At 45.4% G+C, this 25,117-nt stretch overlaps 3 protein-coding genes across 3 annotated transcripts; 1 reads left to right on the top strand and 2 right to left on the bottom strand.

Annotated features, from left to right (window-relative positions):
- Positions 1-3,675: 3,675 nt before the first annotated feature.
- hpf1 (histone PARylation factor 1) lies at positions 3,676-8,819 on the bottom strand. Its single transcript, XM_084566172.1, has 8 exons — positions 8,748-8,819; positions 6,890-7,067; positions 6,249-6,435; positions 6,050-6,148; positions 5,639-5,792; positions 4,378-4,465; positions 4,123-4,295; positions 3,676-3,999 (listed from the first exon to the last, which is right to left on the bottom strand). Exons 1-8 carry the CDS (start codon positions 8,784-8,786, stop codon positions 3,865-3,867), a joined length of 1,053 nt encoding a protein of 350 aa, XP_084422298.1. The 5' UTR covers positions 8,787-8,819; the 3' UTR covers positions 3,676-3,864.
- Positions 8,820-9,485: 666 nt separating this feature from the next.
- Positions 9,486-17,879, bottom strand: LOC311495682 (cGMP-specific 3',5'-cyclic phosphodiesterase-like; the record flags this gene model as incomplete). Its single annotated transcript, XM_084555220.1, has 20 exons — positions 9,486-10,181; positions 10,354-10,437; positions 10,924-10,998; positions 11,097-11,160; positions 11,261-11,338; positions 11,422-11,522; positions 11,892-11,979; positions 12,085-12,179; positions 13,109-13,237; positions 13,402-13,548; positions 13,896-13,946; positions 14,044-14,219; positions 14,475-14,623; positions 14,714-14,781; positions 14,886-15,032; positions 15,129-15,218; positions 15,897-15,977; positions 16,083-16,166; positions 16,779-17,460; positions 17,602-17,879. The coding sequence occupies 20 exons, from the start codon at positions 17,877-17,879 to the stop codon at positions 10,020-10,022; spliced, it is 2,829 nt and encodes a 942-aa protein (XP_084411346.1). The 3' UTR covers positions 9,486-10,019.
- Positions 17,880-20,396: 2,517 nt separating this feature from the next.
- On the top strand, positions 20,397-24,472 carry ppp2r2ca (protein phosphatase 2, regulatory subunit B, gamma a; the record flags this gene model as incomplete). The annotated part of the gene is made up of 9 exons (XM_084556393.1): positions 20,397-20,460; positions 20,843-20,940; positions 21,039-21,222; positions 21,771-21,883; positions 22,053-22,230; positions 23,326-23,490; positions 23,574-23,743; positions 23,887-23,978; positions 24,175-24,472. The coding sequence occupies 9 exons, from the start codon at positions 20,397-20,399 to the stop codon at positions 24,470-24,472; spliced, it is 1,362 nt and encodes a 453-aa protein (XP_084412519.1).
- Positions 24,473-25,117: the final 645 nt, after the last annotated feature.

Below are 25,117 nucleotides of genomic sequence, written 5' to 3'. Positions count from 1 at the left end.
CTCCTCTGTTCAAATGAGATCACATCAAGAAAAAGGATGTTACTATAGTAGTCATCCTGCACAGGATGCCAAAAACACCTGGTTGAATCATGCTGCTTTTTAATTTTTTTAACAGGGACACTTGCATCCAAGTAAAGGAGCTCAAAGGCCCCACCCTAAAAGAAGAGCCTGAAGTGTGTGTGTGTGTGTGTGTGTGTTGGTAGCACTACAGTCCATTACTGAAATCACATTAGCTTCTGAGACTGCACCGAGACAGGAAACAACCCTCTACCATCTCCTGACTCACTTTCATTGAATACACAAACACACACACACATTACATGATCTAATCTAGGTGGTACCACTTAACATCCACTCTCTTGTTTGTGCTCCACGAGAACCGACTCGCACCAAACGAACCGCCTGCATCAGTTTTCCAAGAAACACACCTTTAGGTTTTTAGCAATAAGGACACGAGATGACGCTGATGTCCAATGGCAGAGGAGGATGTGATCAGAGCTGGAGTCCAGATGAGGGTAGAAAAAAGTTAACGCCGGTGACCACAAGTGGCCTGAGAGAGCACTTAGAGGGCACACAGGGCACGTTCAGTCACACATATACACTTTACAGCAATCCATTACGCTGGAACTAAATCACACATGGCAGCAGACTTCATGTTTTCTAAAGCACACAGCCTAGACTGGCCTGTGTTTGACAAAGACCATCTGAAATCAACAAGAGCTATAGTAAGAAAGTCACATTTGGAGATGCTCCCTGTCTGGCTTGCAGTATGACCTATCAACACACTAAACATATGACGGTACATGTCAAGTTGTAAACATTCCTCCTCACTGAAGCCCGTTCTAGTGGCTGGAGCAGTCCCTGCAGACACGGTGGTGCTTATTTTGACGGCTGTAATAATAATAATAACCACTGGCACAGTCGGATTGTGTGGGCATTATCACACTCCGCTGAGGATCGCCCCTCTAAGTCTCTTATCTGAACAGATGGCATGATCGCTGCAGAATTCGTTTATTTATTTATTTACTCTTATTAGTGGCTAATTTGAGCGCAATTGATGCAATAACAATCAGAGGAAATCTGTCAGATCTGCTCCTGCTGCTGCTGCGCCCGTGTGATAAAGCACGGCAACGCCTTTTGACCGCTGCGCCTAAAAGCGCGCAGCATCAGCAGCAGCAGCAGCGCTCTGGTGGTGCCGCTCGTTTCACGGCTGGCTGGGCCACTTAGCGCAGAGAGCAGGCAGGCTGCGGACAGATTGACACCCACCTGCCGTATACGGTTCTGGTGCAGCGGCGCTGGAGGTCCGCCCTCGAGGGACGTGTTGCTCGAGGAGGCCGTTTTCAAGTCGCGGTCGGAGCCGCCGCCCCTGGAGAGACATTCTTCGGGGCTACTTGACATCCCGTCTCGGGCTCGCTGCTGCTTCTGCTTCTGCTGCTGCTGGAAGAGACGCGGTCAGCGGTGAGGAAGAGAAGAAGGAGGAGGAGGAGAGGGGTGGCTGGGATGGGGGGTTTCTTCTTCTGCCGGTGCAAGGTGGATTCTTTTTTGTGCGGGCCTCAGAATCCACGGGGCTCCGCGGGGCCCCGGATCATTCTGCGCCGTCAGTGATCAAACGTGACAAAAAGCTGATTCTTCTTCCAGAGTGTCAAACCGAAACGAGCGCTCCCTCCGGTTCCAGGGATGCTCCCGGTGTGCTGCTCTGGCCTGTCTCTGTGTGAGGTGTATGGACACGTGAACGCGCTTCGCATGCGCTTCCCCGAAACTCCGCAGGATCGGTGTTGCCTTCAGAGACAATCGGAAGTCTCAGCATCACACCTTGATTGTGATGATCAATCGCCGAAATCGGAAATTTGTTGCACAGTTTCTGCAGAAATATGACGCCTGTGTGGCTCTAAATAACAATAAACGTGTGTTTTTAAACGGCCATTACACTGACGCTCCAACACTAAAGACTGGCCTGCGTGGCCATTAGAAAACAGCTGTCTCCCGATTGTATTTGAATGCAACGTCTAACAGTTAGCGTGCTCCTGTTTTTCTTCTATTTTGCCCCCACCCATACGGCTCTTCTGCAGCAGTACTCCAGTAGCTTCTGATGTGAAAGTTCTCATGTGGTCCCATGATTAAATAAACACTGGAAGACTCCTTGCAAACACATGAAATCACCGCAGCCCTCAAACAATGGGGTTGGCCTCAAATAATGTTGCCTCTTTCTTAGTTTTCTTAGGCCCCACCTTGGCCTGGGTTTCCTCACTAAGCTACAAATGTAATGGGGGCTGACAGGGCCAAATCAATAAAGATGCCTTCCAGACGTCTGAAGACCAGGCAGGACAGCGATGGAGGAGGGCAAAGTGGAGGGGGGAGATTTAAGAAATCATATTAAACTGGCAAAATGTCAGTGTTTGGGATGGACATCTTCAGAAATTGGAATCGTGTTTGTACCAAACCCATCAAGAGTCCTTCTGGGTGATCCTCTGTCTCAACCCCTGCAGGCTACTTAATTATTTAATAATCTGGATTACTGACGGCTCTTTCCATCAGGAAGAGACATTTTAAAGGTTTAATGCACAATGTACATTATAAACAGAAGTGTGCAAAGCTGTCAGGTGTAACAGAAAAAGACTGATAAAGGCCATTTCTCAGCCTCGTGAACAATGACTGCAGTGCAGCCCACATGGTTAGGTTTTTGAAGACGTAATATGACTTGCATGGCTTGGAGTGATATGCAGAATGCAGTCGTCACAGTCATTCCTCTATTGGTACAAAGAAATTTCGTTGAAGATGAAGCAGTGGAGAAGGTTATACAAAGACTTTATTTTACCACTGGCATTCTAATCGAAGCTGAATTATTATTGGATTATTCCAGAGTCCTGAAAGCCGATGGCGGTTAGTTATTTGCAGAGTAGTAGTTCCTGCTTTATTACATACACTGATCAGCCATAACATTAAAACCACTGACAGGAGATGTAAATATTGACCATCTTGTGACAATTCAATGTTCTGCCGGGAAACTTTTGGACCTGGCATTCGTGTGGATGTTACTTAGACATGTACCACCCACCTAGACCAGACCAGGCACCCCCACCCCATGCAATGACACTCCTTGATGGCAGCAGCCATCCCCAGTAGGATGCAGCCTGACACAGGCACACACACAAAAAAGCTTTAGGAACAACTCAAAAAAACAAACAAACAAAAAAAAAAAAACATGAAAAACAGCACAAGGCGTTGACCTGGCCTCCAAATTCACTAGATCCCAAACTGATCAAGTCTCTGTGGGATGATCCATAGAGGCCCCTCCCCTCAACCCATAGTACCCACTAACAACATCCTGTTACTAGACACCACAGGACACTCTCAGAAGGCCAATGTCCATTCTCTGATGAGTCACAACTGTTTCAGAGGCACAAGGGAGACCTACATAATATTAGGAAGGTGGTCATAATGTTATGCCTGCTCGGTATATAGTCACACGCACAGCACTGCCCCCTGTTCCCAAGGCATGGTATTACATCCACAAACCAAACACTACACTAAAAGCAGTGGGTCACACGTTTACTTAACAGCTAGTGAGTGACAAACAACATAAAAATACGTTCTCCCTTGATTATCTGAATCAAAAAGTGAAATTGAATGCAAGGATTCAGTGAGATCTGGCCGGATACAAAAATCAAACAGGTAAAAAATATAAAAATGTTTTATTAGACATCTACCTTTTACAAACAAGATATCGGACACCGAGCGGGTTCCAATCAGTGACAGCAGCACCAAAACCACCAACAAACATCAACAATGACAAACAGGAGACAATGACATGTGGTGGGAAAGCTTATAAGAGAACTGAACCGAGTCTTTTTCTTTCTTTTTTTTTTAATGTGCAGAGAGTTGGTCTAGGTTGTCATGGCTGCGGTTGGAAAGGTGGGCTTCCAAGATTTCTCCGAACAAGTTCCTTTTCAGCAAGTTGTAGGCCATGGGCAGAAGTTGTTTAACAACCTTGTGAAAGTACTGGGAGAGACAGGAAACCAAATATTAGGAATATATCTCTTATCCACATGCAACGTCTACTCTGTGATTCTCCACTTTTACCTCTTTTGTTATATTATTTGATATAAGAATGAAGAGACTCACGTGGGATCCGTAACAGAAGAGGTCTATTCCTAGTTCATAACCCATGCCATAGTCACACTCGTCATTAGCAAACTGAACAAAGGTGATCATCTCCTGGATTGGTCCAAAGGCTTTGACGCGCTCGTCGTCGCTCCGCGCTTCAGCGATGGCTTTACAGATCTTTTTGAGACCAGCTAGGAGCAGGAGGAAGAAAAAAAAGTTAGTGAATAAATCAGGAAGAAACAGAAACATGTGAGAAAAGCTTTTAAAACTCACCATCTGTTTCTGGTAGTTCTCTGTAGCCAACATCATTCTTGTCTACAGGTACAACGATGCCAGCACCATGGAACGTCTTGGTGACCACCTATGGTGCAATAAGAGTTCCTTATTATCAGGCGTCCAAGCCAGATGTTAGTTCACCAGGCCACATATAGCTCAAGCAGATCTCAAGCGGGCCGGACAAGTAACAGAGTAAGAAGAAGAATAATAATAGGTGGTTTAGGCTTCAATTTGACGCTGTAGCTATGGCGACAGCCCTGACCCTATGCAGACCCTAACGGCGTAGCCTAACGTGCACCTCCCCAGAAATGTAACCAGATGGCACGGCGACACAGACTGCAAGAGCTGTCATTGGTCCGCCTGATGGTAGCATGTTTCTGGTTTACTATTTCTGTCTGCTTTTCCATCTCTGCAATTTCAGAATTGATTGTTCTGCATCAATAAAGATGGAACACATCGAGAAAAGGCTAACTGAGGAAGTTCGGAGATACAACATTTGTAGGACTCGTCTTCGGCGAAATTTCAGTGAAAGTTTCAGTCGCCATTGTTGAAAGTGAAACAGGAAGTAGAAACAAAAATTAACCCGACTGGCAAAAAAGACACGGCACCGACTAGTATTTAGGTGGCGATTTTACAGAGCGAGACAGACTGACGAGCGAAACAAGTATAAATGGCTCGCACCGGGGTCGGCTACGTGCGTAGGTTACATCGTCTCGTCTCGCAATTTCTTAAATGAGACTAAAGAAGTTTTATTGTCAAACAACAAAACGCAGTTTAGCAGCTCTTTGGTTCGGAAGCAATAAAAAACAATAGCAGCTATACACAATAAAATAAAATACAATATATACAACAAAAGCACACAAATGAATGTAATCAGTACAGTGAAGAATAGCAGCATTTTTAAACGGTAAACAACAGAGCAAATGTGCCTTCTGAGTGTAGGTGGACTGGGGGATATGTACACGAGTTATTGCACAACAGAAGCTGTTTTTTAGGCTGTTAGTTCTGGAGGGTAACCCTAACCCTATGAATAACGACACCTCCAGATATTTCCCTTTGTTTTAGTCCAAAAAAAGTGCAATATGACAAGGTTTACATTTAATGAACAAGATTGTAATGAGCAGTGTTTCCCCTACCATCATATCAGGGGAGCTGTAAACCTATGGGGAAACACTGCTCATTACATAACATTTTATAATCAACTGGAAAACTTTAGTAAAGTACATATATATTCTTTTTTTAAGCCTATGTGTCTTACCTTCTTGTCCCTCAGCTTCATGTCTTTGGACTTCTGCTCTAGAGACAAGCCCAGCGTCTCTGCCTTGTCTCTCAGCTTTGCCTCCAGGCCTTCCAATGCCTCTTCCCCGGCTTTCTTACTGCCCCTCTCCTTCCTCTTCCTCAGCAGATACAAGCTGATGGAGGAGAGAAGACAGTAGAAGATACTGTATGTGTAAGGAAAGACTATTATATAAGGTAAGAAATTCACCACCTTTTAGGATCACCGATGGCGAACATACTGTTGTTTTACCCTAGCAAATAAATCTTTGGTTTTAACATTAAGGTATCAGCTCTGCCTCCTAGTTTTATTCTCATTAAATGCTTTTTTTTTTTCTGGTGATCACAAATACTGACAGAGATGTATAGTAAATATATGGAGGCTGACACTCACTGGACGGCAGCAAACACATTGTCCCCCATCTGTGTTATAGCGCAGCCCTTCTTGGCTTCATTTTCTCCAACAAACGAAGGGAGGGAGTCTGGAGTGTCTCTGGTGGAATTTTAGAACAAGAAAATTCAGTAATTCGTGTTCATTTAGCTGTCCCTGTAGTTGGTGCAGCAGCAATTAGAAAACAAAAGCAGTTTCATACCTGTAGTAGCCCAGGTGATGCTGGCTGTCCTCACTCCCCCGAAGAATGGTCTGAAACTCTGGCGGGTCATAAAAATACCTCCAGTGCAGGTGGAAGTTAGGCCGTTGATTCTTGGAGTTCCTATGAGCTCCTGCCAGAACGTCAAAGGGACCAACCAGCTGCAAACCCAGTGTGTCTTTCAGTGCACCTAAAGAAGAGACATGGAAACATCAGCCAAGTACAAATTTCTGATGGTTTTGAACCTTATTTTCTTTTTTAATTCATGTTTTTTTTAATATACTCTATTTTAATTCTACATCTTTACAGAAATACTTTAACAGAACATAATGTAGACAATATCTGAGCTTGTCTTGTAGGATCCATGACTGTTAGCAGTGCCTAGAAGAACATACACGGACAATGAAACAGGTTCAAAGTGCACAAATTTACAGTAAAGCCGTCAGCTAACAAAGATACCTGTGCGAGGTCTGGTTCTGAGCAAGCCTCAGCAGATATCAAATCAGACATTTAAATGGCTAAGAAGCATCGGCACGTCTGTTTCCACTGGGTTCACAGACAGGGAAATTGATTTAACATCAGATGCACTTTTTATCCTATCGGTATGATTGTAACAAGACACAGCGTTGGTGTCTAGAGCGTACCACGGGGGTTGTCTGGACAAAGCTCCTTGCAGAAGTCCCAGAAGTGGAACAGATCTTCTGGCATTTGAAAACTGTACAGCTGCGCCAGCTCATCGCGTTGCTCTGAATCCACTCCGGACAACGGAGCGGCATTTGACTCATCGTTTCTGGCTTTCTTCAACTTCCCATTGTCCGACTCCTAAAGAAATAAAATGTAGGAGAACCAACTCTGTCATACAGGCAGTACACTGTATTGTATGTCATTATAATGGACATGAGTTCCAGAAATACATTAATCCCACCAATTTACATCAGTAGATACACCTATGAACATGACATAATGAACTGCATGACAAACTGTAGCCTATACAACAATCTGGCATAACATTATGACCACCTTCCTAATATTATGTAGGTCTCCCTTATGCCTCCAAAACAGTTGTGACTCATCAGAGAATGGACATGGGCCTTCTGAGGGTGTCCTGTGGTGTCTGGCAACGCAATGTTGTTAGTGGGGTCCTTTGGGTCCTATGAGTTGAGGTGAGTGGCCTCTGTGGATCAAACTTGTTTCAGTGCATCCCAGAGATACTTCATCAGTTTAGGATCTAGAAAATTTGAAGGCCAAGTCAACACCTTGAGCTGTTTCGGATGTTTCTTTGAGCTGTTCCCAAAATGCTTTTGTGTGTGTGTGCTTGTGTCAGGCTGCATCCTGCTGCCATCAAGGAGTGTCATTGCTATGGGGTGGGGGTGCCTGGTCTGGTCTAGGTGGGTGCTACATGTCTAAGTAACATCCACATGAATGTCAGGGGCCGTATTCCTAAAGATTCTTAGCGCAAAGAGTTGCTCCTAGTGGCCAAATTCTAAGAAAATTCTTAGAATCATGATGTTTTCTAAGAATTCCTGGTAAAAATAAAAGTTATTCCTAAAGAATCTTAGCTCCTAAGATGAGATCTGTTAAGAGCAGGGAGGATGACTCACACCTAGCCACGGGGTCAACCACACCTCCTCACTAAGATAAGAGTTTATGTCAATTCCTTCCAAAGTTCTCTGAGAATGTCCTGTAATCCATCCTAAGCTAAAACCCATTGCTAGGAATTTTTCTGGCTGAGTTAGGAGCTCTCTGAGAGGATTCTCAGAAACCTTAAGAATATAGGCCCAGGTCAATACCTTGTGCCATCAAGGAGTGTCATTGCTATGGGGTGGGGGTGCCTGGTCTGGTCTAGGTGGGTGCTACATGTCTAAGTAACATCCACATGAATGAATGCCAGGTCTAAAAGTTTCCCAGCAGAACATTGTATTGTCACAAGATGGTCAGTGGTATTTACTTCTCCTTTCAGTGGTTTTAATGTTATGGCTGATCGGTGTATTAAGTGTATAGTAATGGCTTCTGCAGTCCTGGCTGGTTATTTTGAATTATTTGACCCAAATGATGAATGTGGAAGTATCAAGCTCTTCTTTATTAAAGGATTAATGTTTTCATTTCATTAATGTGTGAAGCCTGAGCCATCCCGTGTTAGCTGTTAGGAACAAAAACACCAATAAACTTAAGACAGCCACATGTTTCCATGGAGCAGACGGTAGAGAGACACGTTAAAATCATTACCAAGGTTAAATAAATGCTCTCTTGTGGTTCAGTACTTATTATTTAAGCTATGCTAATCCCATTAAAACGTATGGAGAGCGTTACTAAACAGCAGCTTTGCGGTGCTGCTGCCATGTTGCCGTCACTGCGGCTTCGTTAGCGTGCAAACAATCCTCCCCATGGCCTTTAACAGTTGCTTTGTTAGCACGATATGCTCACACGGCTTTGCTCGTAGCATGATTTTAACCCGGCATTTCAACGACCCGGCAAAGGTGCCCGAAAACAGGGTGAATTTACCTGAATGGATTTTGGTTTTCTTTTTGCGCGCCCTGTCATTTTCCTCCTCTTGTCTCCCCTTCGCCGTCTTCTTCTGCAGGTGGGGGGTCAGCATCCGGATCGAGTGCGCCGCGTTAAAGTGCATCAGTGCCCCCCAGAGGCCGGTGGGGGTAAATGCAGATTCCCAACGCAATTAACGTCTGACTGCGTTTGCAATACATATCCCACAATGCAAATCGCTTAACTTGCACTTTTAAACTATCCACATAATTTAACTATTTTTAAACATTTTAATAATTCAAATTTATCACGTTAAAACATTAACATATTTTTTTACTGCCTACACTTCTTGCTATTTTTATACAATACTTAGTTAGATAATTTTATTATATATTTATACTTTTTCTATTTCTGCTATGGCTTGAATCGAGGCCAGAGAAACTAATTTCGTTCCATCCCATGTACCAACATGTGTTGAAATGACAATAAAGAATCCTTGAATCCTTGAATATGCAACTATTTTAATAAATGGATATAATTTAACGTATTTTGTCAATAAGAAATTATTTCTTCCAGGATATAGACCGAGCATTTTAAAATAAAGTGCGCTTTATCCTTGGTGTCATTTTAAAATATTTAAAGACATTTAAAAAAAAAAAACAATAGTGAGATCAGTTTAAGAGCAACTGTTGAATTAAGTTCTTGGAAACATTTTATTTCCCATGATTTTCATTATGGTTTGTCTGCAATTGAGCATTACCACAGTGTGCAACATCCTTCACAAAATAATCCTTAAATTGTTTGGTCTCTGACTGCTGATTGCAAGGTACAAGATAACAATCATATCCACAATAATCATTATTGTTGCACAAATGGTATTTTAGTAGGTCTCTATACAAATCTAAACCCTTAATGCATCAAATGCTGAATAAAACGTCTCAAAAAGATTGCACTAATGAGAAAGTATGTGGCAATGGATACGGGTGTAGAAAAAGACACGCAAAGATACTGCATGAAAATCATCAAATTCATGTAGGAGACCTTTGCAGCTTCAGTGCAGAGGAAACAGATCAGCGTAGGCCAGCGCTTACACTGGATATACTGCGAAATATTGGATTGGGACATAGCTGCAGCACCACATACTGTGTATTAGTCAAGATTACTGTATAACCCATTGAAAACATCCTGTCATAAAAGTTCTAATGTGTACCCACCAGGTTAATATTTAGTTAAGATGTGTCTTGAGCGGACAGTGAGCAACACATAGCTAGGTAAGATTGCTTGTTTCATCATCTATTCCTCGGTCTGTGTCTCTTCCTCACTGCTTTTGTGCGTTTCCAGAGCTTCGACGCTTTCATTGTTTTCTTCTTCCTCGCCAAGGTGCAGCCAGTTTTCTCTGTTCTTCTTGCACCCGTTCACTAGCGGAGAGCAGGTGTCAAACAGCCGCGACACGGCCTGAGGATGACAGAGTGTGGGCGAACGATGGAAGAGTGTAAAATTAGTGTATGAGAATGGGAATAGACAACAGTAGGGTCAATACTGTGGTGCTGATATCTTTAAAAACATGCAAAGACACGTGCTCGTGTGCGTACATCTGCACACACAGAGACGAGCAGCTATGACACACCTTGTAGAGCGGATAGCAGATTTCGTCGATGTATTCCACCTGCAAGTGTGGGAGTCGGGTGCTGTTTTCTCTGTTCATTATGCCCTGGTGGGAAAAAAAAAAGAGAGCGGTTGGGAAAGCTATATTTTATAAACGGACATGAGCTAATTTAAAGCTGAATATTTCAGTTTAACTGTCATGACGAGCCGCATTCAAGATAATTCAGAAGTAAAGTTGGAGGCCTTTCCTCTAACAGGGGGGAAGGCAGTCAAATGAATTTATAGTTCATAATACACAACCATATTCCAGGCCAAAACCAGGCTCACTAAATCTGATATAGTCAAAGATGTTATTAGTTTTGGCTTAGTGCAAGCTGAGAAGCTCTTAAAAAATCTTTTGCCAAGGCTATAAACACATTCAGACCTTCCCCTCAAAAGATACACCAGTGAATGTGCTTGAATGGTCAATACTACCAAATTAATTTATGATATATGTGAATATTTCATCGTCTGATTTTCACTCAGTAACATTTTGAAAATCCTTGGCATTTCATAAAGTGCACCGAGAGAAAAACCGGCAAGCTCAACTTACAACGGGCTTGATTTTGAACTCTTCTCTCTCTTTGTCCCCTTGTGCAAAGAACTCCATGGCAACCAGGTTTGCAATCTGCTCGGGAGGAAGAAGGAGGTTAAGGTTTGCGATGCGATTCGAGAAAATGCGGCGAGATAAAGCTCGAAGCGTTCCAGCGCTTCTGTGAGACCCACCCTTTTTTGTTCGGGCCAAGGCTTCGTGATAGCAGAGAGGTCACTGGCTGTCATCAGCATCGATCTGCGGGGTAAATTAATAGCTTAAAAGACGGCCCTGTGCCCCTGCTCCATCGCACGCATCATTCTAATTCATCCCAGATTCATAATTATCTGACTGTCACCTCAGCAGATCTCTTTTTCTCTCGCTCTTCCAGCTCACTTTGCCTTTGTTAGCCAGAGAAAAGAACTCCTTTCTTCTCCTAAAAGCAAGGATGTCAGGGTTAAAACAACTTGCTTTACGCTTCACCTTGAAGCTACTTTGACTTTTAATGTTTTAACATACTCCATGTAGACGGCCAGATCAGTGGCGAGGATCGCCCTTTTGATCATGTGCAGGACAGTTTTGTGATCTTCTTTAGACAGACCACTGAGAATCTGACTCCCCTGGAAAAAAGAATGAGAGAGATGCAGGACAAAGTAAATTAAATATGGCAACATAGATGTAAGCAGAAATGATCAGGCATTAAAAAAACAACAACTCTGCATGCACTACAAACAAGAACAGAACCACCAGAATTGATATTGTGATTTCCTTGCAAGATCACAACTCCATACATGTTATGTCATTAGTGTAGAAATTCTGGTTTGTGCAAGTGATTTCATTGCGTCTTTGCTATGATCACACGAGTGGATGGGTGCCATCCAAAGTTCGATTTACAAACGAATGAAGTCAGAAGTGTAATGACTGAAACAGATCTGAGGTGTTGCGAAACAGGTCAAAACGAACGAAGCGACCGGAGCATCGGGTCTTACGGTGTTGTTTAGGATGAAGAGGCACAGGTTGTAGTGATGGTTCTCAAGGGAAGAGTGTCCGTACAACTGAGCTAAAGGCTGCTGGGTCCTGAGAGAGAGAGAGAAACACGCGTAACAGCCAGCACATATCACAGGGAATATACATGACCACGGATTACATATTTTAACTGGGTGAGGATAGGGTAATGTTTACCTCTCTATGTAGGAATTACTAACTCCTCTGTGGTCCAGGTCGTGGTTCAGAGTGGCTATCATCAATGCCAGTATCTCCAGGCGGGAAAAAATGCTCTGAGATAGAGACAGACAGAGAGAGGGGTAGTGTTAAATAGAGCTACAGCACTTTTAAATTGTACTGAATGTGGAGAACTGCTACCTCAGTTTCATTGTATTCTGTACAATGACAATAAAGTGATTCTGATTCCGAGGAAGGAAATAATTTTCCTGCTTGAAACCATGAAAATGTGTTTGATTTTGTACATTTGAGCCATCTTCGCATTTTTGTGTGAACTCTAGTCAGGTAAAGCTTGATTCAATAATTCATGTTTCTCAAGTTAAAATCTGCAGCTATTTTCATAAATAAATATCATTTCATTTATTTTCCATTTTCCATTTACTGTACTGTATATTTCAAGACTGAACAAAGTCTGTTTACATTTAAATAAAAAAGATGTGCTGATCGTGCAAGTCACAGCTTACACCGTAATGCTCTTAATAAGATAAAGGGCCGTGCCGATCTTGGACACGGTGAAAGATAACCGACATCCTGAAGGCGATTTAAATGTTCTCACATTAAACATGATGAAGTGACTCGTGTCCCTGCGCTATAATACAAGTCAGAACATTACTCATGAAAAAGTAGTTAAAAAAATTACCTATACAAATCATTTCAATAGAGATTGAGGCTGGTGTGCGATCCACACAGATAGCAGCTAAAAAGTCTAACTAAGATCAATCCTCTTTTATATAACTGGGAGTGCTCTAAGCCAAACAACTCCAGAACTTCAGCAACTTCTGCAAACAGACGATTCTCGGTAGACTCTAACAGACGTCAAGATGGGACGCTAAAATAAATAAAATCGTCCACAACATGCATAAAATTGACGCATGCATGCATCAGACAGTTGCCAATGCTATTTTTTGGATGCTTGTTACATTGAGTTTGAGAAAAATTACAAAAAAAAAATTACAAAATGACACACACACACACATGCACAAACCTGGAGCTGATCAGTGGCTATAAGCATAGCGAACATGCTTTGAGCAGTGCTCAGCGCGTGATTCCAGTTGTGATAAGGTACGTTGTTCCTGTAGCCACGTCTCACCGTCAGGACCCACTGGCAGAGACTCTGGAAGAAAGGAAGAAAGAAAGAAAGAAAGAAAGAAAGAAACATGTACTGTATAAAAAACAGCAAATAACAGAAGAGTGATCAAATTCCTTAGAAGAAGAAACAAATATAATCTAAATCTAAAGTAGTTAATATCAATTGCTCATCATCAGCGGGTTAATTACCTTGTAATTGATGTTAAAATCCTGCACCAAATTGAGGTCCAGGAACATGCGAACGGTGGCCTGAGTGGTCTGCTCTTCCGGCAGGCCGAAATCCGAGAAATGGAAGTCTAAAATGCGCAGCGATTTGGCGGAGGGAATAGTGGCCTCCTGAAAATCAGAAAAACCCCCAGTGATCACTGGAACGTATCATTCAGATGCAGACACACACTTTTTCACGCTTTTCCCTCACACAAACGTGCACACAAGGGTTAGCCATCTAAGTTTAACGAGAGTCACAGAGGTCACCGTGGCCAATCAGAGGCAGCGATAGCAGCTGATCAAGAGCTTTAAGTTCTTAGTGAATTAGCTGACCGTTAGCATTAAAGCTGGTTAATCTGACCAAGGGGTGATTGCATGACTGGTGGCACAGCAATAAAAATCAATGATAGCGTAGAAGGAGGGTGATTAAAAGAGAGCTACAGAGGAAGTGCAGCGGGGAGAATGTGGAGACTCACCTGCAGTGTCTGGATTTCCTGCTCGGCTGCAGTGATGTGGTAAGCAAGGACCTGCAAGCGCAAATGTTTAAAAAAAAACCATCTGAATGAGTTCACACGAAAAGATCTGATAAGGTCGTACACTAACAGGGTACGGCAGTGTCCCCACCTCCTGTGTGACCTCTATGCTGGCTCTCCTCTCCTCTGTGATCTGGACGGCCTGAGCGTACTGCAGAGCCAGGCCGCAGTACACGGCCAGGTCTTCCAGGAGGCGCTCATCGTACTTGTTGAAGGTTTCCATCTCATCTGAGTCTCTGCTGCGTTTGTTCATCAGCTGGCACACAGCTAAAACGCAAAGTTAAGAGGACAGTCTGAACTAATAAAAGAAGCACGGCTGATTCAAGGTGGACAGACTCCTTCTCCTATTCTACTAGCAGTAAACCAGACGAACAACATTCTGTGTGTTTACTGGTAGTTTCTACTGGCACATGTGGAGGTTTAATGAGACTGTGACATGAAACCAGAACAACGACGGAGGCAGATCTTTTCAGATAAATCATTTATATGAAACAATGAGTGCAGTTTAAGAGACTAACTCACCAATAACATTTTCAGACTGCTCGTTCCTAACGGGGCAGCAGATGAGACTCGTTATTGATTCCTCGGAGCTCTCCGACATATTGAGCGTTTCCATAGCCCTCAGTGTTCGACAGGCATACGAAGGATCCACATCGCTGATGTCATGCTGCCTGAAAAACGATGCTTCTGCTTATTAGAGAGAGAAAACCTAAATTGGCGATAAATCGACAATGAGGACTTGTGCAGCATGCAGGGGATACCTTCTGTAGATCTGGCAAGTTGAACCCAGCTCCTCACACTCTAAGTGAATCACTCGTGAGAATGGGAACTGCAATGAAGCCACCACAAGAACAGAAAACACCACGCACGTCTTGTAGGAAAGATAGGATTTTACACAAACACAGAGAAACGGAATCAAACAGGACGACGCACCTTGTCTTCCAAAGTTTGTTTTTCAGGGATGAAGATGGTGCAGTACTGAGCATGTGTGAAGGGCATGATGGTGGCGGCCATCTTACTCAGCAGAACCTCGAAGGAGTGGTGGTCTTTTGATAACACCTGTGCCATCTCTATCAAGGCCTGGCACACGAAAATATGTGTGAATGGATTACACAGACGTACGGTAATAGTTAAGATACAAAGAAAATTATACTTCATAATGTTCCTGGTGGTTACCTGACTGCGTTTGGCCTCCTGTCTTGAGCTTTCATACAGCTGAATGTTATCCAAGAACATCCCCAACACATCCATATGATGGCACAGCACCTGGTCATTAAAATTCAATGGAAGCTTTATTGCTTGCAAAACAGACAGTTCTTAAAGAAAATGGGCAAACGTGTGCACCGATCAGGCATAACATTATGACCACCTTCCTAATATCGTGTAAGTCTCCCTTGTGCCTCCAAAACAGCTGTGACTCATCAGAGAATGGACATGGGCCTTCTGAGGGTGTCCTGTGGTGTCCGGCAACAGGATGTTGTTAGTGGGGGGACTTTGGGTCCTGTGGGGGTTTGAGGGGAGGGACCTCTGTGGATCATCCCAGAGATACTTGATCAGTTTGGGATCTAGTGAATCTGCAGGCCAGGTCAACACCTTGTACTGTTTTCATGTTTTTTGAGTTGTTCCTAAAACTTTTGTGTGTGTGTCTGTGTCAGGCTGCATCCTGCTGGGGATGGTTGCTGCCATCAAGGAGTGTCATTGCTATGGGGTGGGGATGCCTGGTCTGGTCTAGGTGGGTGCTACATGTCTAAGTAACATCCACATGAATGCCAGGTCCAAAAGTTTCCCAGCAGAACACTGAACTGTCACAAGATGGTCAATGTTATTTACTTCTCCTGTCAGTGGTGATAATGTTATGGCTGATGGATGTATATGGCTCGCATTAAAATTAAATGCAAGCAAACATTACACAGTCAGTAATACACAGCAGCCACGACACCTCACCTTTTCATCCTTGTTGGTAAAAGAAGAAAATGGTCCATCACGACCATTTCTTTTGTTGACCAGTACCACAACACCAACCGTCTAGCCACAAAATAAAGATGCAATCTGTATTAGAACATTTGCAAAAAGATAATAGGTGAATAATAAAAAAATAAAATAAAATAATACAAAGATAATTAAGAGTACCTCTCCTCTGTGGTTCTTGATGGGAACACTCAGAACAGACCTGATCTTCTGTGACTGGTCAATATCTAAGTGGAATCTGGGGTCCTGTGAAGAACAAGAACAAAGACTCACTCATTTGTGTGTATTTCTGAAAGACATGTGTATCGGACCATTTTGGGTTTCAGATCTTCAGTGTGGCATCAAACCGTACTCTATTCAGACGCATGGCCTTCTGTTACCTGGCCAATGCTGCTCATCTGCCTTGATCACATCCGGGCGGGATTATCCACGTGTGTCAAGAACCCTGAAGTCCAGCGAGCTCTTAAGTGCTACCCATCCACTCTCCCGCTAAATTTGGGATTACCTGCTGGCCAACTGTGCCATGTGTTGGCACGCATTCCTAGTCACCCACCTGTAAGCCTTTTAGTGAGCTGTGCCACCTTGCCTCACTGTGTGGGTGTATGCCGTATATAGAGAACATCTCCATCTCAGTAATCAGAGGTTTATAAATGGAAAAGGTCTCTAATGGATTAAGAGCAAGTTGGCCATCTGGGATTCCCTTATTGTACGCGCTCCAAGAAATTACTATAATCTAAGAACAGGCGTTCTAGTGCACAGTCCTCATTCACCCTAACTGTGACCTAGACCAAACAGATGTGTAAAAACGTCTTTTTCTTTTGTGAGGTAGGGATTGCTTACTGCTACATGGAAGTTTACCTCAGCTGCATCTCTGAGGTTCATTGGTGAACCTGTAGACAACACACATCCCGTGATGCCCTTCACCAGCTCCAGGTGGGCCTGGCTGTACGAGATGCCCTCATTCAAGGACCCCAGTACCGTCAGGGCCATCACCGCCTCCAAGTTTCTCCTTCCACCAGAGTCTTTCCTTACGAGAGAAAGGGAACCGGCCTCAGCTGACAGCACCTCTCCCACATGCATGACAGCATCCTGGCAGAGCTCTGCTATGGAACCGATCCAACTCAGGCCTCCTCCCAGGAGCCCCGTCATCCACGGGCAAGCGCCACCGTGTCCGCAGCCTGTAGCCTTTGCAGCAGTGGGTGTCACAAGGTGGGGAGAGCGGGGCAAGTCAGGGGAACATGGGCACATGGGGTAAAGCGGATGGCTGGAATAAAAAGAGAAGCGGGGAGAGCGGGGAGAGCGAGGAGAGCAGGGAGTGTGATGGCCTTGAACATCAGGATAGAGGCCATCCATCCATTCAGGAGCACTGACATTTAAAGTAAGGGGTCGGAGCTTGTCTGATAGAGATGAGATGTCAGGTTTAGGACTGGTAGGTGGAGGGGATACTCTGCTATGAGGAGCCTTCATGAGCAGATCAGAGTGGTCAGACCGGCTCCTGGGTGGAGGCAGGGGTGACATCTCTGCCTGTGAACAACTGGCCCTGAAATCCAAATTAAGAGAGATTACATTCACATTTCCATGTTTTCTGCTCTTATACAGTGATAATTGTAGTGATATGCACACATTTAAAATAGCTCATGCTTAGGGAATCAGCTGTAGAGGGGAAAACCCCGAATCTTACCCTGAAGCTCTGCGTAAAAAGTACTCCCTCGTAAAGTCGGAGTGGTCGTCCAACCATGCCTCCCCTCGGTCGCCTTTCCTATCCTCTCCAAACCTTGTGCTGCGCGTCTTGGATGGCGGGCTCCACAGCGGGGAGAAGAACCAACCCATGCCTTGCACCATCGGCGAGTCTCTCACGGTTTCCCTGCTGAAGGACTTCTCTGTGCCGGCATCAGATGCCCCGGGAGTCGCCCTGCCAAGCTCCATTGACTCCAGCGCCTCGGAGCGGAGGCAGGGCATCCCCTCCCACAGGTAAAGCGAAAAAAGATCGACTAAACTCAGTTTTTTACGCACAGACCGACGTGTCTAGGAGAAGCGCCTGCCATGTGAGGAGGCAGTTCAGCAGGAGAATGACTAGGAGAGGCGAGGAGAGGAGATGTCTGTGGAGGAGCTCTTGGAAACGATTTCCTGGAGTTAATCCTCTGAACTTTTTTTAGCCGAACTGGCGCCACGGGTTTATTCATTAAATGGAGCCGATTTAAACGTCACTGGCCAACAGAGTTAAGGGATTGGGTTTGCTCAGTAAGGTAAGACTCTGTTAATTTAAACTGCAGCTGCAGCAAATGTCAACGGAGGTCATATGAAACACTCTGGTGTGAACAGGTGCTTTGGAATCTGATACAACTCTGTTCTCTCAGGGAGAAGATGATCTTCTGCCTCTCATCTGACTGTGTGAGTCTCCACATTTTCAGTAAATCTGATTTTCTGCTGAACAACACAAACACACACTGGTTCCTGTAATGGCTGGCGTCTTAACGCCAGGCAACTCTCCATAATGTCTCTCTGTCCTCTCCCTCAACCACAGGAAGAGACTCATGCTTGCGGTGAAAATGACTCTGAGACCAAAAGTAACCAAAAGTCAACAGAAGGTAGACCAATGCTGAGCTGTTGCCACGGTTACTCATATACACTCATATACCCAGACATTATGACCACCTTCCTAATATTGTGTAGGTCTCCCTTGTGTCTCCAAAATAGTTGTGACTCATCAGAGAATGGACATGGGCCTTCTGAGGGTGTCCTGTGGTGTCTGGCAACAGGATGTTGTTCGTGGGAGGTCTTTGGGTCCTATGGGTTGAGGGGAGGAGCCTCTGTGGATCATCCCACAGATACTTGATCAGTTTGGGATCTAGTGAATTTGGAGGCCAGGTCAACACATTGTGCTATTTTTCATGTTTTTTTTTTAAGTTGTTCCTAAATCGTTTTTGTGTGTGTGCCTGTGTCAGGCTGCTGGGAATGGCTGATGCCATCAAGGAGTGTCAATGCTATCGGGTGGAGGTGCCTGGTCTGGTCTAGTTGGGTGGTATATGTCTAAGTAACATCCACAGGAATGCCAGGTCCAAAGCTTTCCCAGCAGAACATTGAATTGTCTCAAGATGGTCAGTGTTACTCACTTCTCCTGTCAGTGGTCTTAATGTTGTGGCTGGTCGGTGTAGTTGGTGAATGGTGGATTAAGCCTTTCTTTCCATCTGTGCCAAAACACAGGAAGCCTCAGCAGCAGAGGATATTGCATGTCAAACTACAATACACCAGTCCCCACTCATTATTTAAGGGCTCCCTCTGCTGGCCGTGGCCGCTCCTCATCACCTGCAGTGGGTGGATCCGCCAGTGACAGCTGCGCCGTGATTGGCTGCTCCAGGAGGAGGCTGCCATGACACGGTGGATGCTGCACAGAATCACATCCACAGCATCAGCAGGCAGCGGACCTCCATCCTCCTCGCTATCCCTCTCTCTTTCTCTTTTTTCTCCTCCTTCGCCTCTCTTCCTCCTCCTCCTCCTCTCACCACCACCACCCTTGCTCTCTCTCTTTTCTGTCCCTTCTCCCTCCCTCCTCCTTCGACAGACACACACACACACACACACACACAGGCCCGCCGGAGCACACTGCAGCAGAGGGCCGTGTACACACCAGCAGCAGGAGTAGCAGCAGCAGCAGCAGCAGCAGCAGGCGGACTGGTAGGTGTGCTGAGGCCCTTTTTCCCTCCCTCCTGCAGCAGAGGCAAGACATCGCATTCTCCTCTGGTCTCCGTCAAGGACTCAGGACTATCTGAAGTGAGTGTGTGCGTGTGAGAGCAGGGGATCTGGAAAGTAGGCAGAGAGGACTACCACACCCTGGGAACATTTACTACCTCTGCCAGAGCTGTGTGGAGTGAATGTTGCTGTTGTGTCTTCTTCACACAATCTCCATCCTGTACTTATTTCTGCATGCACACACGAGGATTCATATTCTCTGTTTCCACAGTAGTGTGTTGTTTTTTTCCACGTCCCAAAGGACTGGGGTTTGCTTCAGCACTGCCTAGGCCTTGTGCGTGTACACGTGTGTTTCTTTGCTAATGATTGTGTTGAATGTCTAACTAAGGTCACACCATTTGGCATGCTGTATGCATAATGGTTATTGTCAGCCTTCCTAATGACAGCCCTCCTCTTTTTTTTTATTTTCAAAGCCATCTTCTTTACCAGCCTTTCCACCCATCCATCCACTTTGCTCCCTTCTGTCTTCCTGCATATTATTTTCCTCTGACTCCCTTATAAAGAAAAACCCTGTTTTTTTTTTTTTTTATCTCACCCCATTCCCGTCTCCATCACCTCTTCACGCCTCTCCTCCTTCCGGTCGGCTGGTTTCCCAGGATGCCCTGTTCCAGGCCGCTCCGCTAGGCCCCAGCAGCATGGGCGGAGCCTGGGTGGGGAGAGAGACTACGGATCGGACCCTTCCCCTCAGGACGGGCGCGCTGGCGGGTCACCCTCCCTCGGCTTCAGATGGGCGAGGACGCTGAGAGCCCCAAAATCAACCACACCTTCCTGCGAGACTACGTCACTGAAGGTAGAACAGACGGTGTGTCTTTGCCGTCTCCGTGGTGTCAGATAACACGCTGCTGTGATTGAACCGATTCACTTCCATCCTGTTCTGCTGGATCTGCTGAAAATATGCTGTAGACATCATATTCTCCTGTGACTTAAATGTTTGATTTATAGGTCGGAGTCCGAGGAGGTTGTCGCTGGATTAATATGTGGTTTTACTGAACAGATTACCCCACATTTGTTACGGCCTTTTAATTTTCTGCCCCTCATTTTCCCCGTCCTTACTTACCTCTCTATTCCATCATCTGTTTGTCTGCCTCTCCCTCCCTCTCTCTCTCGTTTTTTTACATCCCAGCAGCCGTCATCGCACTTAATTGTCTCCCATTTTCTTTTCTTCCTCTCAGCTGATGTCATCTCTACAGTGGAGTTTAACCAGACCGGGGACCTGCTGGCCACTGGGGATAAAGGTGGCCGAGTGGTCATCTTCCAGAGGGAGATTGAGGTCGGTTTGCCGTCTGAGCAGTTCACTCCCATGCACAGATGCTGTAAAAGCATCCACTGAAAAGCTGTGTTTTTCTTTGCCGTCTGCCCTCTGGGTAGTCTAAAGGGGAGTCAGAGGAGGCAGGGGAGACGGGGGACTCCGGGGAGTACAATGTCTACAGCACGTTCCAGAGTCACGAGCCTGACTTTGACTACCTGAAGAGCCTGGAGATAGAAGAGAAAATCAACAAGATCCGATGGCTGCCACAACAGAACGCGGCACACTTCCTCCTCTCCACCAACGGTGAGGAATGACGCAGATTATTGGGGGGGGATTATTGCTAGAATGAAGTACAATAAATTCAGATTATATATGTATATATATCAGGAATGACAAATCCAGTGATCTTCCCATTGACCCTGGTGTCAGTTACAAAGTATAACCTACTTCCTGTCGTAGCCAAAAGAAGGCCGGCCTTGCTTCTTCTTTTATTACCAAGGCAGGATGAAATAACATCAAGCCAAGTCGTCGGAGTCTCACTTGTTGGTAAAACGGTTGCACCGTCCTGCCGGTACGAAAACCGCTTAATTTAATCTGGGCTTTAAATAAATTTAATCGCTTTGAAATCTGTGACACAAAGATCATATTCTGCAGCTCGGGTTACAAACTTCCATAAGTGGAATTTTGAACGAAGCCGAACGCGATTGATTTTCTGGATCCCCTTTAAAAATTTGTCCACCTGAAATGCAAGGAATTGTTATTATCGGTTCCTCATTCCCATAGTGTTAAGGTTGTCTTTTTTCTGAAATAATCAACTCCTTCTGACGTGAAAGTCCTGTTGCCTGTCACAGATAAGACCATTAAACTGTGGAAGGTGAGCGAGCGAGACAAGAGACCAGAGGGATACAACCTGAAAGATGAGGAGGGTCGGATCAAGGACATCTCCACTATCACCTCCCTGCAGGTACACAGACACACAGGCACGGCATTGCATTGGCAAACCATGAGCTTCCCTTTGGTGCCTTGCCCTCACATGACCCCCAGCTCTCACGTACACCTAATACCGTCCTTTGTTGTCGTCTTACCTGTCGTCCTTCATCCCATTTCCAACCACGTGCATCACTCCGTCCAAGGTGCCGGTGCTGAAACCTACGGACCTGATGGTGGAAGTCCGTCCCAGGCGAGTGTTCTCCAACGGACACACCTACCATGTCAACTCCATCTCGGTCAACAGCGACGGGGAGACCTACCTGTCTGCCGACGACCTCCGCATCAATATGTGGCACCTGGGCATCACAGACCGCAGTTTCAGTATCCTTTGGGGCCGGGGGTTTGTTTTGTCTCCTGTTTTTTTTTTTTTTGTTGGCGTGCTGTTTTCAGTATTAAGTCCACTGACCTCCTATACATCACTCTCTGCTTTCTCTAACTCTATAACCTCTGATTGTCGCGTGTAACCTAATCTCTCACCGGAGGAGGCTTCTCAGAAATGTACACAGCACAAAGTGGATTACTGAGCTTTAGATCACCGTTATAAAAGTATTACTGTATTATCCCGACAGCAGTGGGGGAAAACATGACTGAATAGACGATTAGTCAATCAGTCACATCATACTTTCCCTTTTTAGTGAGTGAGAGCCTAAGTATTATTTTTTTATTCAGACACATTCAATTGAATGAATGCTTGTTGCCTCGAATCCCATCATATGTAGTGTGCACGCCTCTAATACCGTTGATGGGCACCCCATGCACATCTCAGTATGTGCAGTTATATAATGTATAGGCATGCACTTTCCTTAAAAACCACAAGGATCCTACTGGACATGCATAATGGCCTTTGAAATCTATTGCACAAGTACTATTAGTGCTGTCTAATGCTTCCACGAGCACCTTAAGTCAAACCTCATTTATCATAAACACAATCCCGCATTCCTTATCCTCCGAGTTCCGTTTTCCGATCTATATTTCATCAAGCAGCATGTGACCATGTCTGCGTTTATGTTATGCTGGGATTACATTTGCTGTGCACTGCCCCATAGTGCATTTTTTCGGCGCAGGCTTGGTGACTCCCCATTCAAATGGAAGCTGACCTAGAAAAATCGTAGAGGCATCTATGGAAGACAAGTTTAAATAATTCAGTCAGCAGTACACTTTCCGCCGAACCACACAGGACTACCACAAATAGAACAGTGAGGGGAACAGAGCGTGCGTTCATGTCGGAGGGGGGAAATGAATTTTGGGGGTTGTGATCGTGAACTGAGGTTGGAGTAGTTGGAAATGAAAAATTCATCTATAGCCGGAGAGGATCTGAGAAGGATGAGCTCACTCTGCTTTGCTGTGGACGGGACAAAGCAGCAACATAGCAACGGATCTCTGAGCCGTTTGCTCCTTGACGGACCTTCTCCTCAGACATCGTTGACATCAAACCGGCCAACATGGAGGACCTGACGGAGGTGATCACGGCGGCGGAGTTCCACCCCCACCACTGCCACTTGTTCGTGTACAGCAGCAGCAAGGGCACGCTTCGCCTCTGTGACATGAGGGCCTCCGCGCTCTGCGACAAACACACCAAACGTGAGCACGACGTAGACGTTAAGAGAGGCGCGAGAGAGAAGTAAAATATATAACCTTTACCAGTTTGTGCTTTTTTTTTACAGTTTTTGAGGAACCTGAGGATCCAGGGAGCCGGTCCTTCTTCTCGGAGATCATTTCTTCTGTGTCGGATGTTAAGTTCAGCCACAGCGGACGCTACCTGCTGACCAGAGACTACCTCACCGCCAAGGTGTGGGACCTGAATATGGACAAAGGACCAGTGGAGACGTACCAGGTAAGGTAGCACTGTTTCCTGTTAGATTGTTATTAGACTTAAAAAGACTTTATTGATCCACAGGGGAAATTGCTTGGTCACAGTAGCTCAGCTGTTTTATTCTGAAACCAGAAACTACATTTGACTCTTTGCCTCATCCCCAGGTCCATGAATACCTAAGGAGTAAGCTGTGTTCCCTCTATGAAAACGACTGCATCTTTGACAAGTTTGAGTGTGTTTGGAACAGCTCAGACAGGTAAGCAGCCAGTGGGCAGTCAGTGTGTTTCTGCTCGCAGGGATCTCTCTAAATGCACTCCCATTATCTGGCATTTAAATCAATCCTGGAGACAAGCTTTGCGGACATCAAATCAATCCTCTTGGCTTCACTTTAGTTTTTTTCTGATTTCCTCCTGATGAACCTCGCTCTTTTTTTTCCCCCTCCCCTCTTCCAGTGTGATCATGACGGGGGCGTACAACAGCTTCTTCCGGATGTTCGACAGGGAGACGGGCCGCGGCGTGACCCTGGAGGCGTGGCGGGAGAGCAGCAAGCCCCGGGCCGTGCTGCGCACCCGGCGCGTGTACACGGGCGGCAAGCGCCGCCGCGGCGACGTGGGCGTGGACAGCCTGGACTTCACCAAGAAAATCCTGCACATGGCTTGGCACCCGTCCGAGAATATAATCGCCATAGCGGCCACCAACAACCTGTACATCTTCCAGGATCGTGTCAACCCCGAGACGCAGGCGCAGTGACGGGGGACGGGAACGGTGCCAGTGTTTTCATCAGACCGTCACAGACACACAGGCAGTGACTCAAATTGTTTGGATGTTTTAGAGAAGGCGCGGGGAGATGAGATTTGTCCAATTCAATTCAAGCCACGTGTATAATCGTGTTTCAGCACTGACACAAACCGACATCTCTAGTCCCCATCAGGACTGTGTTTGTTTTATTTTCTGCACTCCCACTTTTTGGAGATGTTTATGTAACTTCCCCACTGTAGGGGCAGTAAAAGAGGTGCAGGGACACCTCTCCATCTGCAATGACTCAGTGCTGTTGATCACACAACGTTACACTAATATACTCTCACACACAAATGGAAGATGTGCACCAGGCAGCAACGGAAGAAGGAAATCACACACAGGTCTCTCACACAGGGTGGATGACTTCAGCAGACAGTGCATCTAAACCCAAGTCACCACTGTGGACTATTAGGGACGACGTTACTGTACAGACCTTCGCAAAAACATCCCGAAACTTGTTTTTCTCTCGGGTGACAGCAGCAACTGAATCTCTCCTTTCGAGCAGTGCTCCTGGAGATTGCACGCGTTAACCGACCCATGTTATTTGCCACCTTCACCCCGTTCACTTTGCAATAACAGCACTAACAGAAAACACAG

Source organism: Chelon labrosus, assembly GCF_963514085.1.
Source record: "Chelon labrosus genome assembly, chromosome: 2".
In the NCBI taxonomy this organism is placed as follows: Eukaryota; Metazoa; Chordata; class Actinopteri; order Mugiliformes; family Mugilidae; genus Chelon; species Chelon labrosus.
This window is presented reverse-complemented; position numbering and strand designations above follow the sequence as displayed.

What these genes read in the sequence shown, in the direction of transcription:
- hpf1 (XM_084566172.1), bottom strand. Translation starts at nt 8,786, where the DNA reads ATGACAGGGCGCGCAAAAAGAAAACCAAAATCCATTCAG. An exon ending in TGAAGCTGAGGGACAAGAAG is followed by an intron (nt 4,466 to 5,638) that starts GTAAGACACATA and finishes ATTGCACCATAG; the next exon opens with GTGGTCACCAAGACGTTCCA. An exon ending in TCTTCTGTTACGGATCCCAC is followed by an intron (nt 4,000 to 4,122) that starts GTGAGTCTCTTC and finishes TGTCTCTCCCAG; the next exon opens with TACTTTCACAAGGTTGTTAA.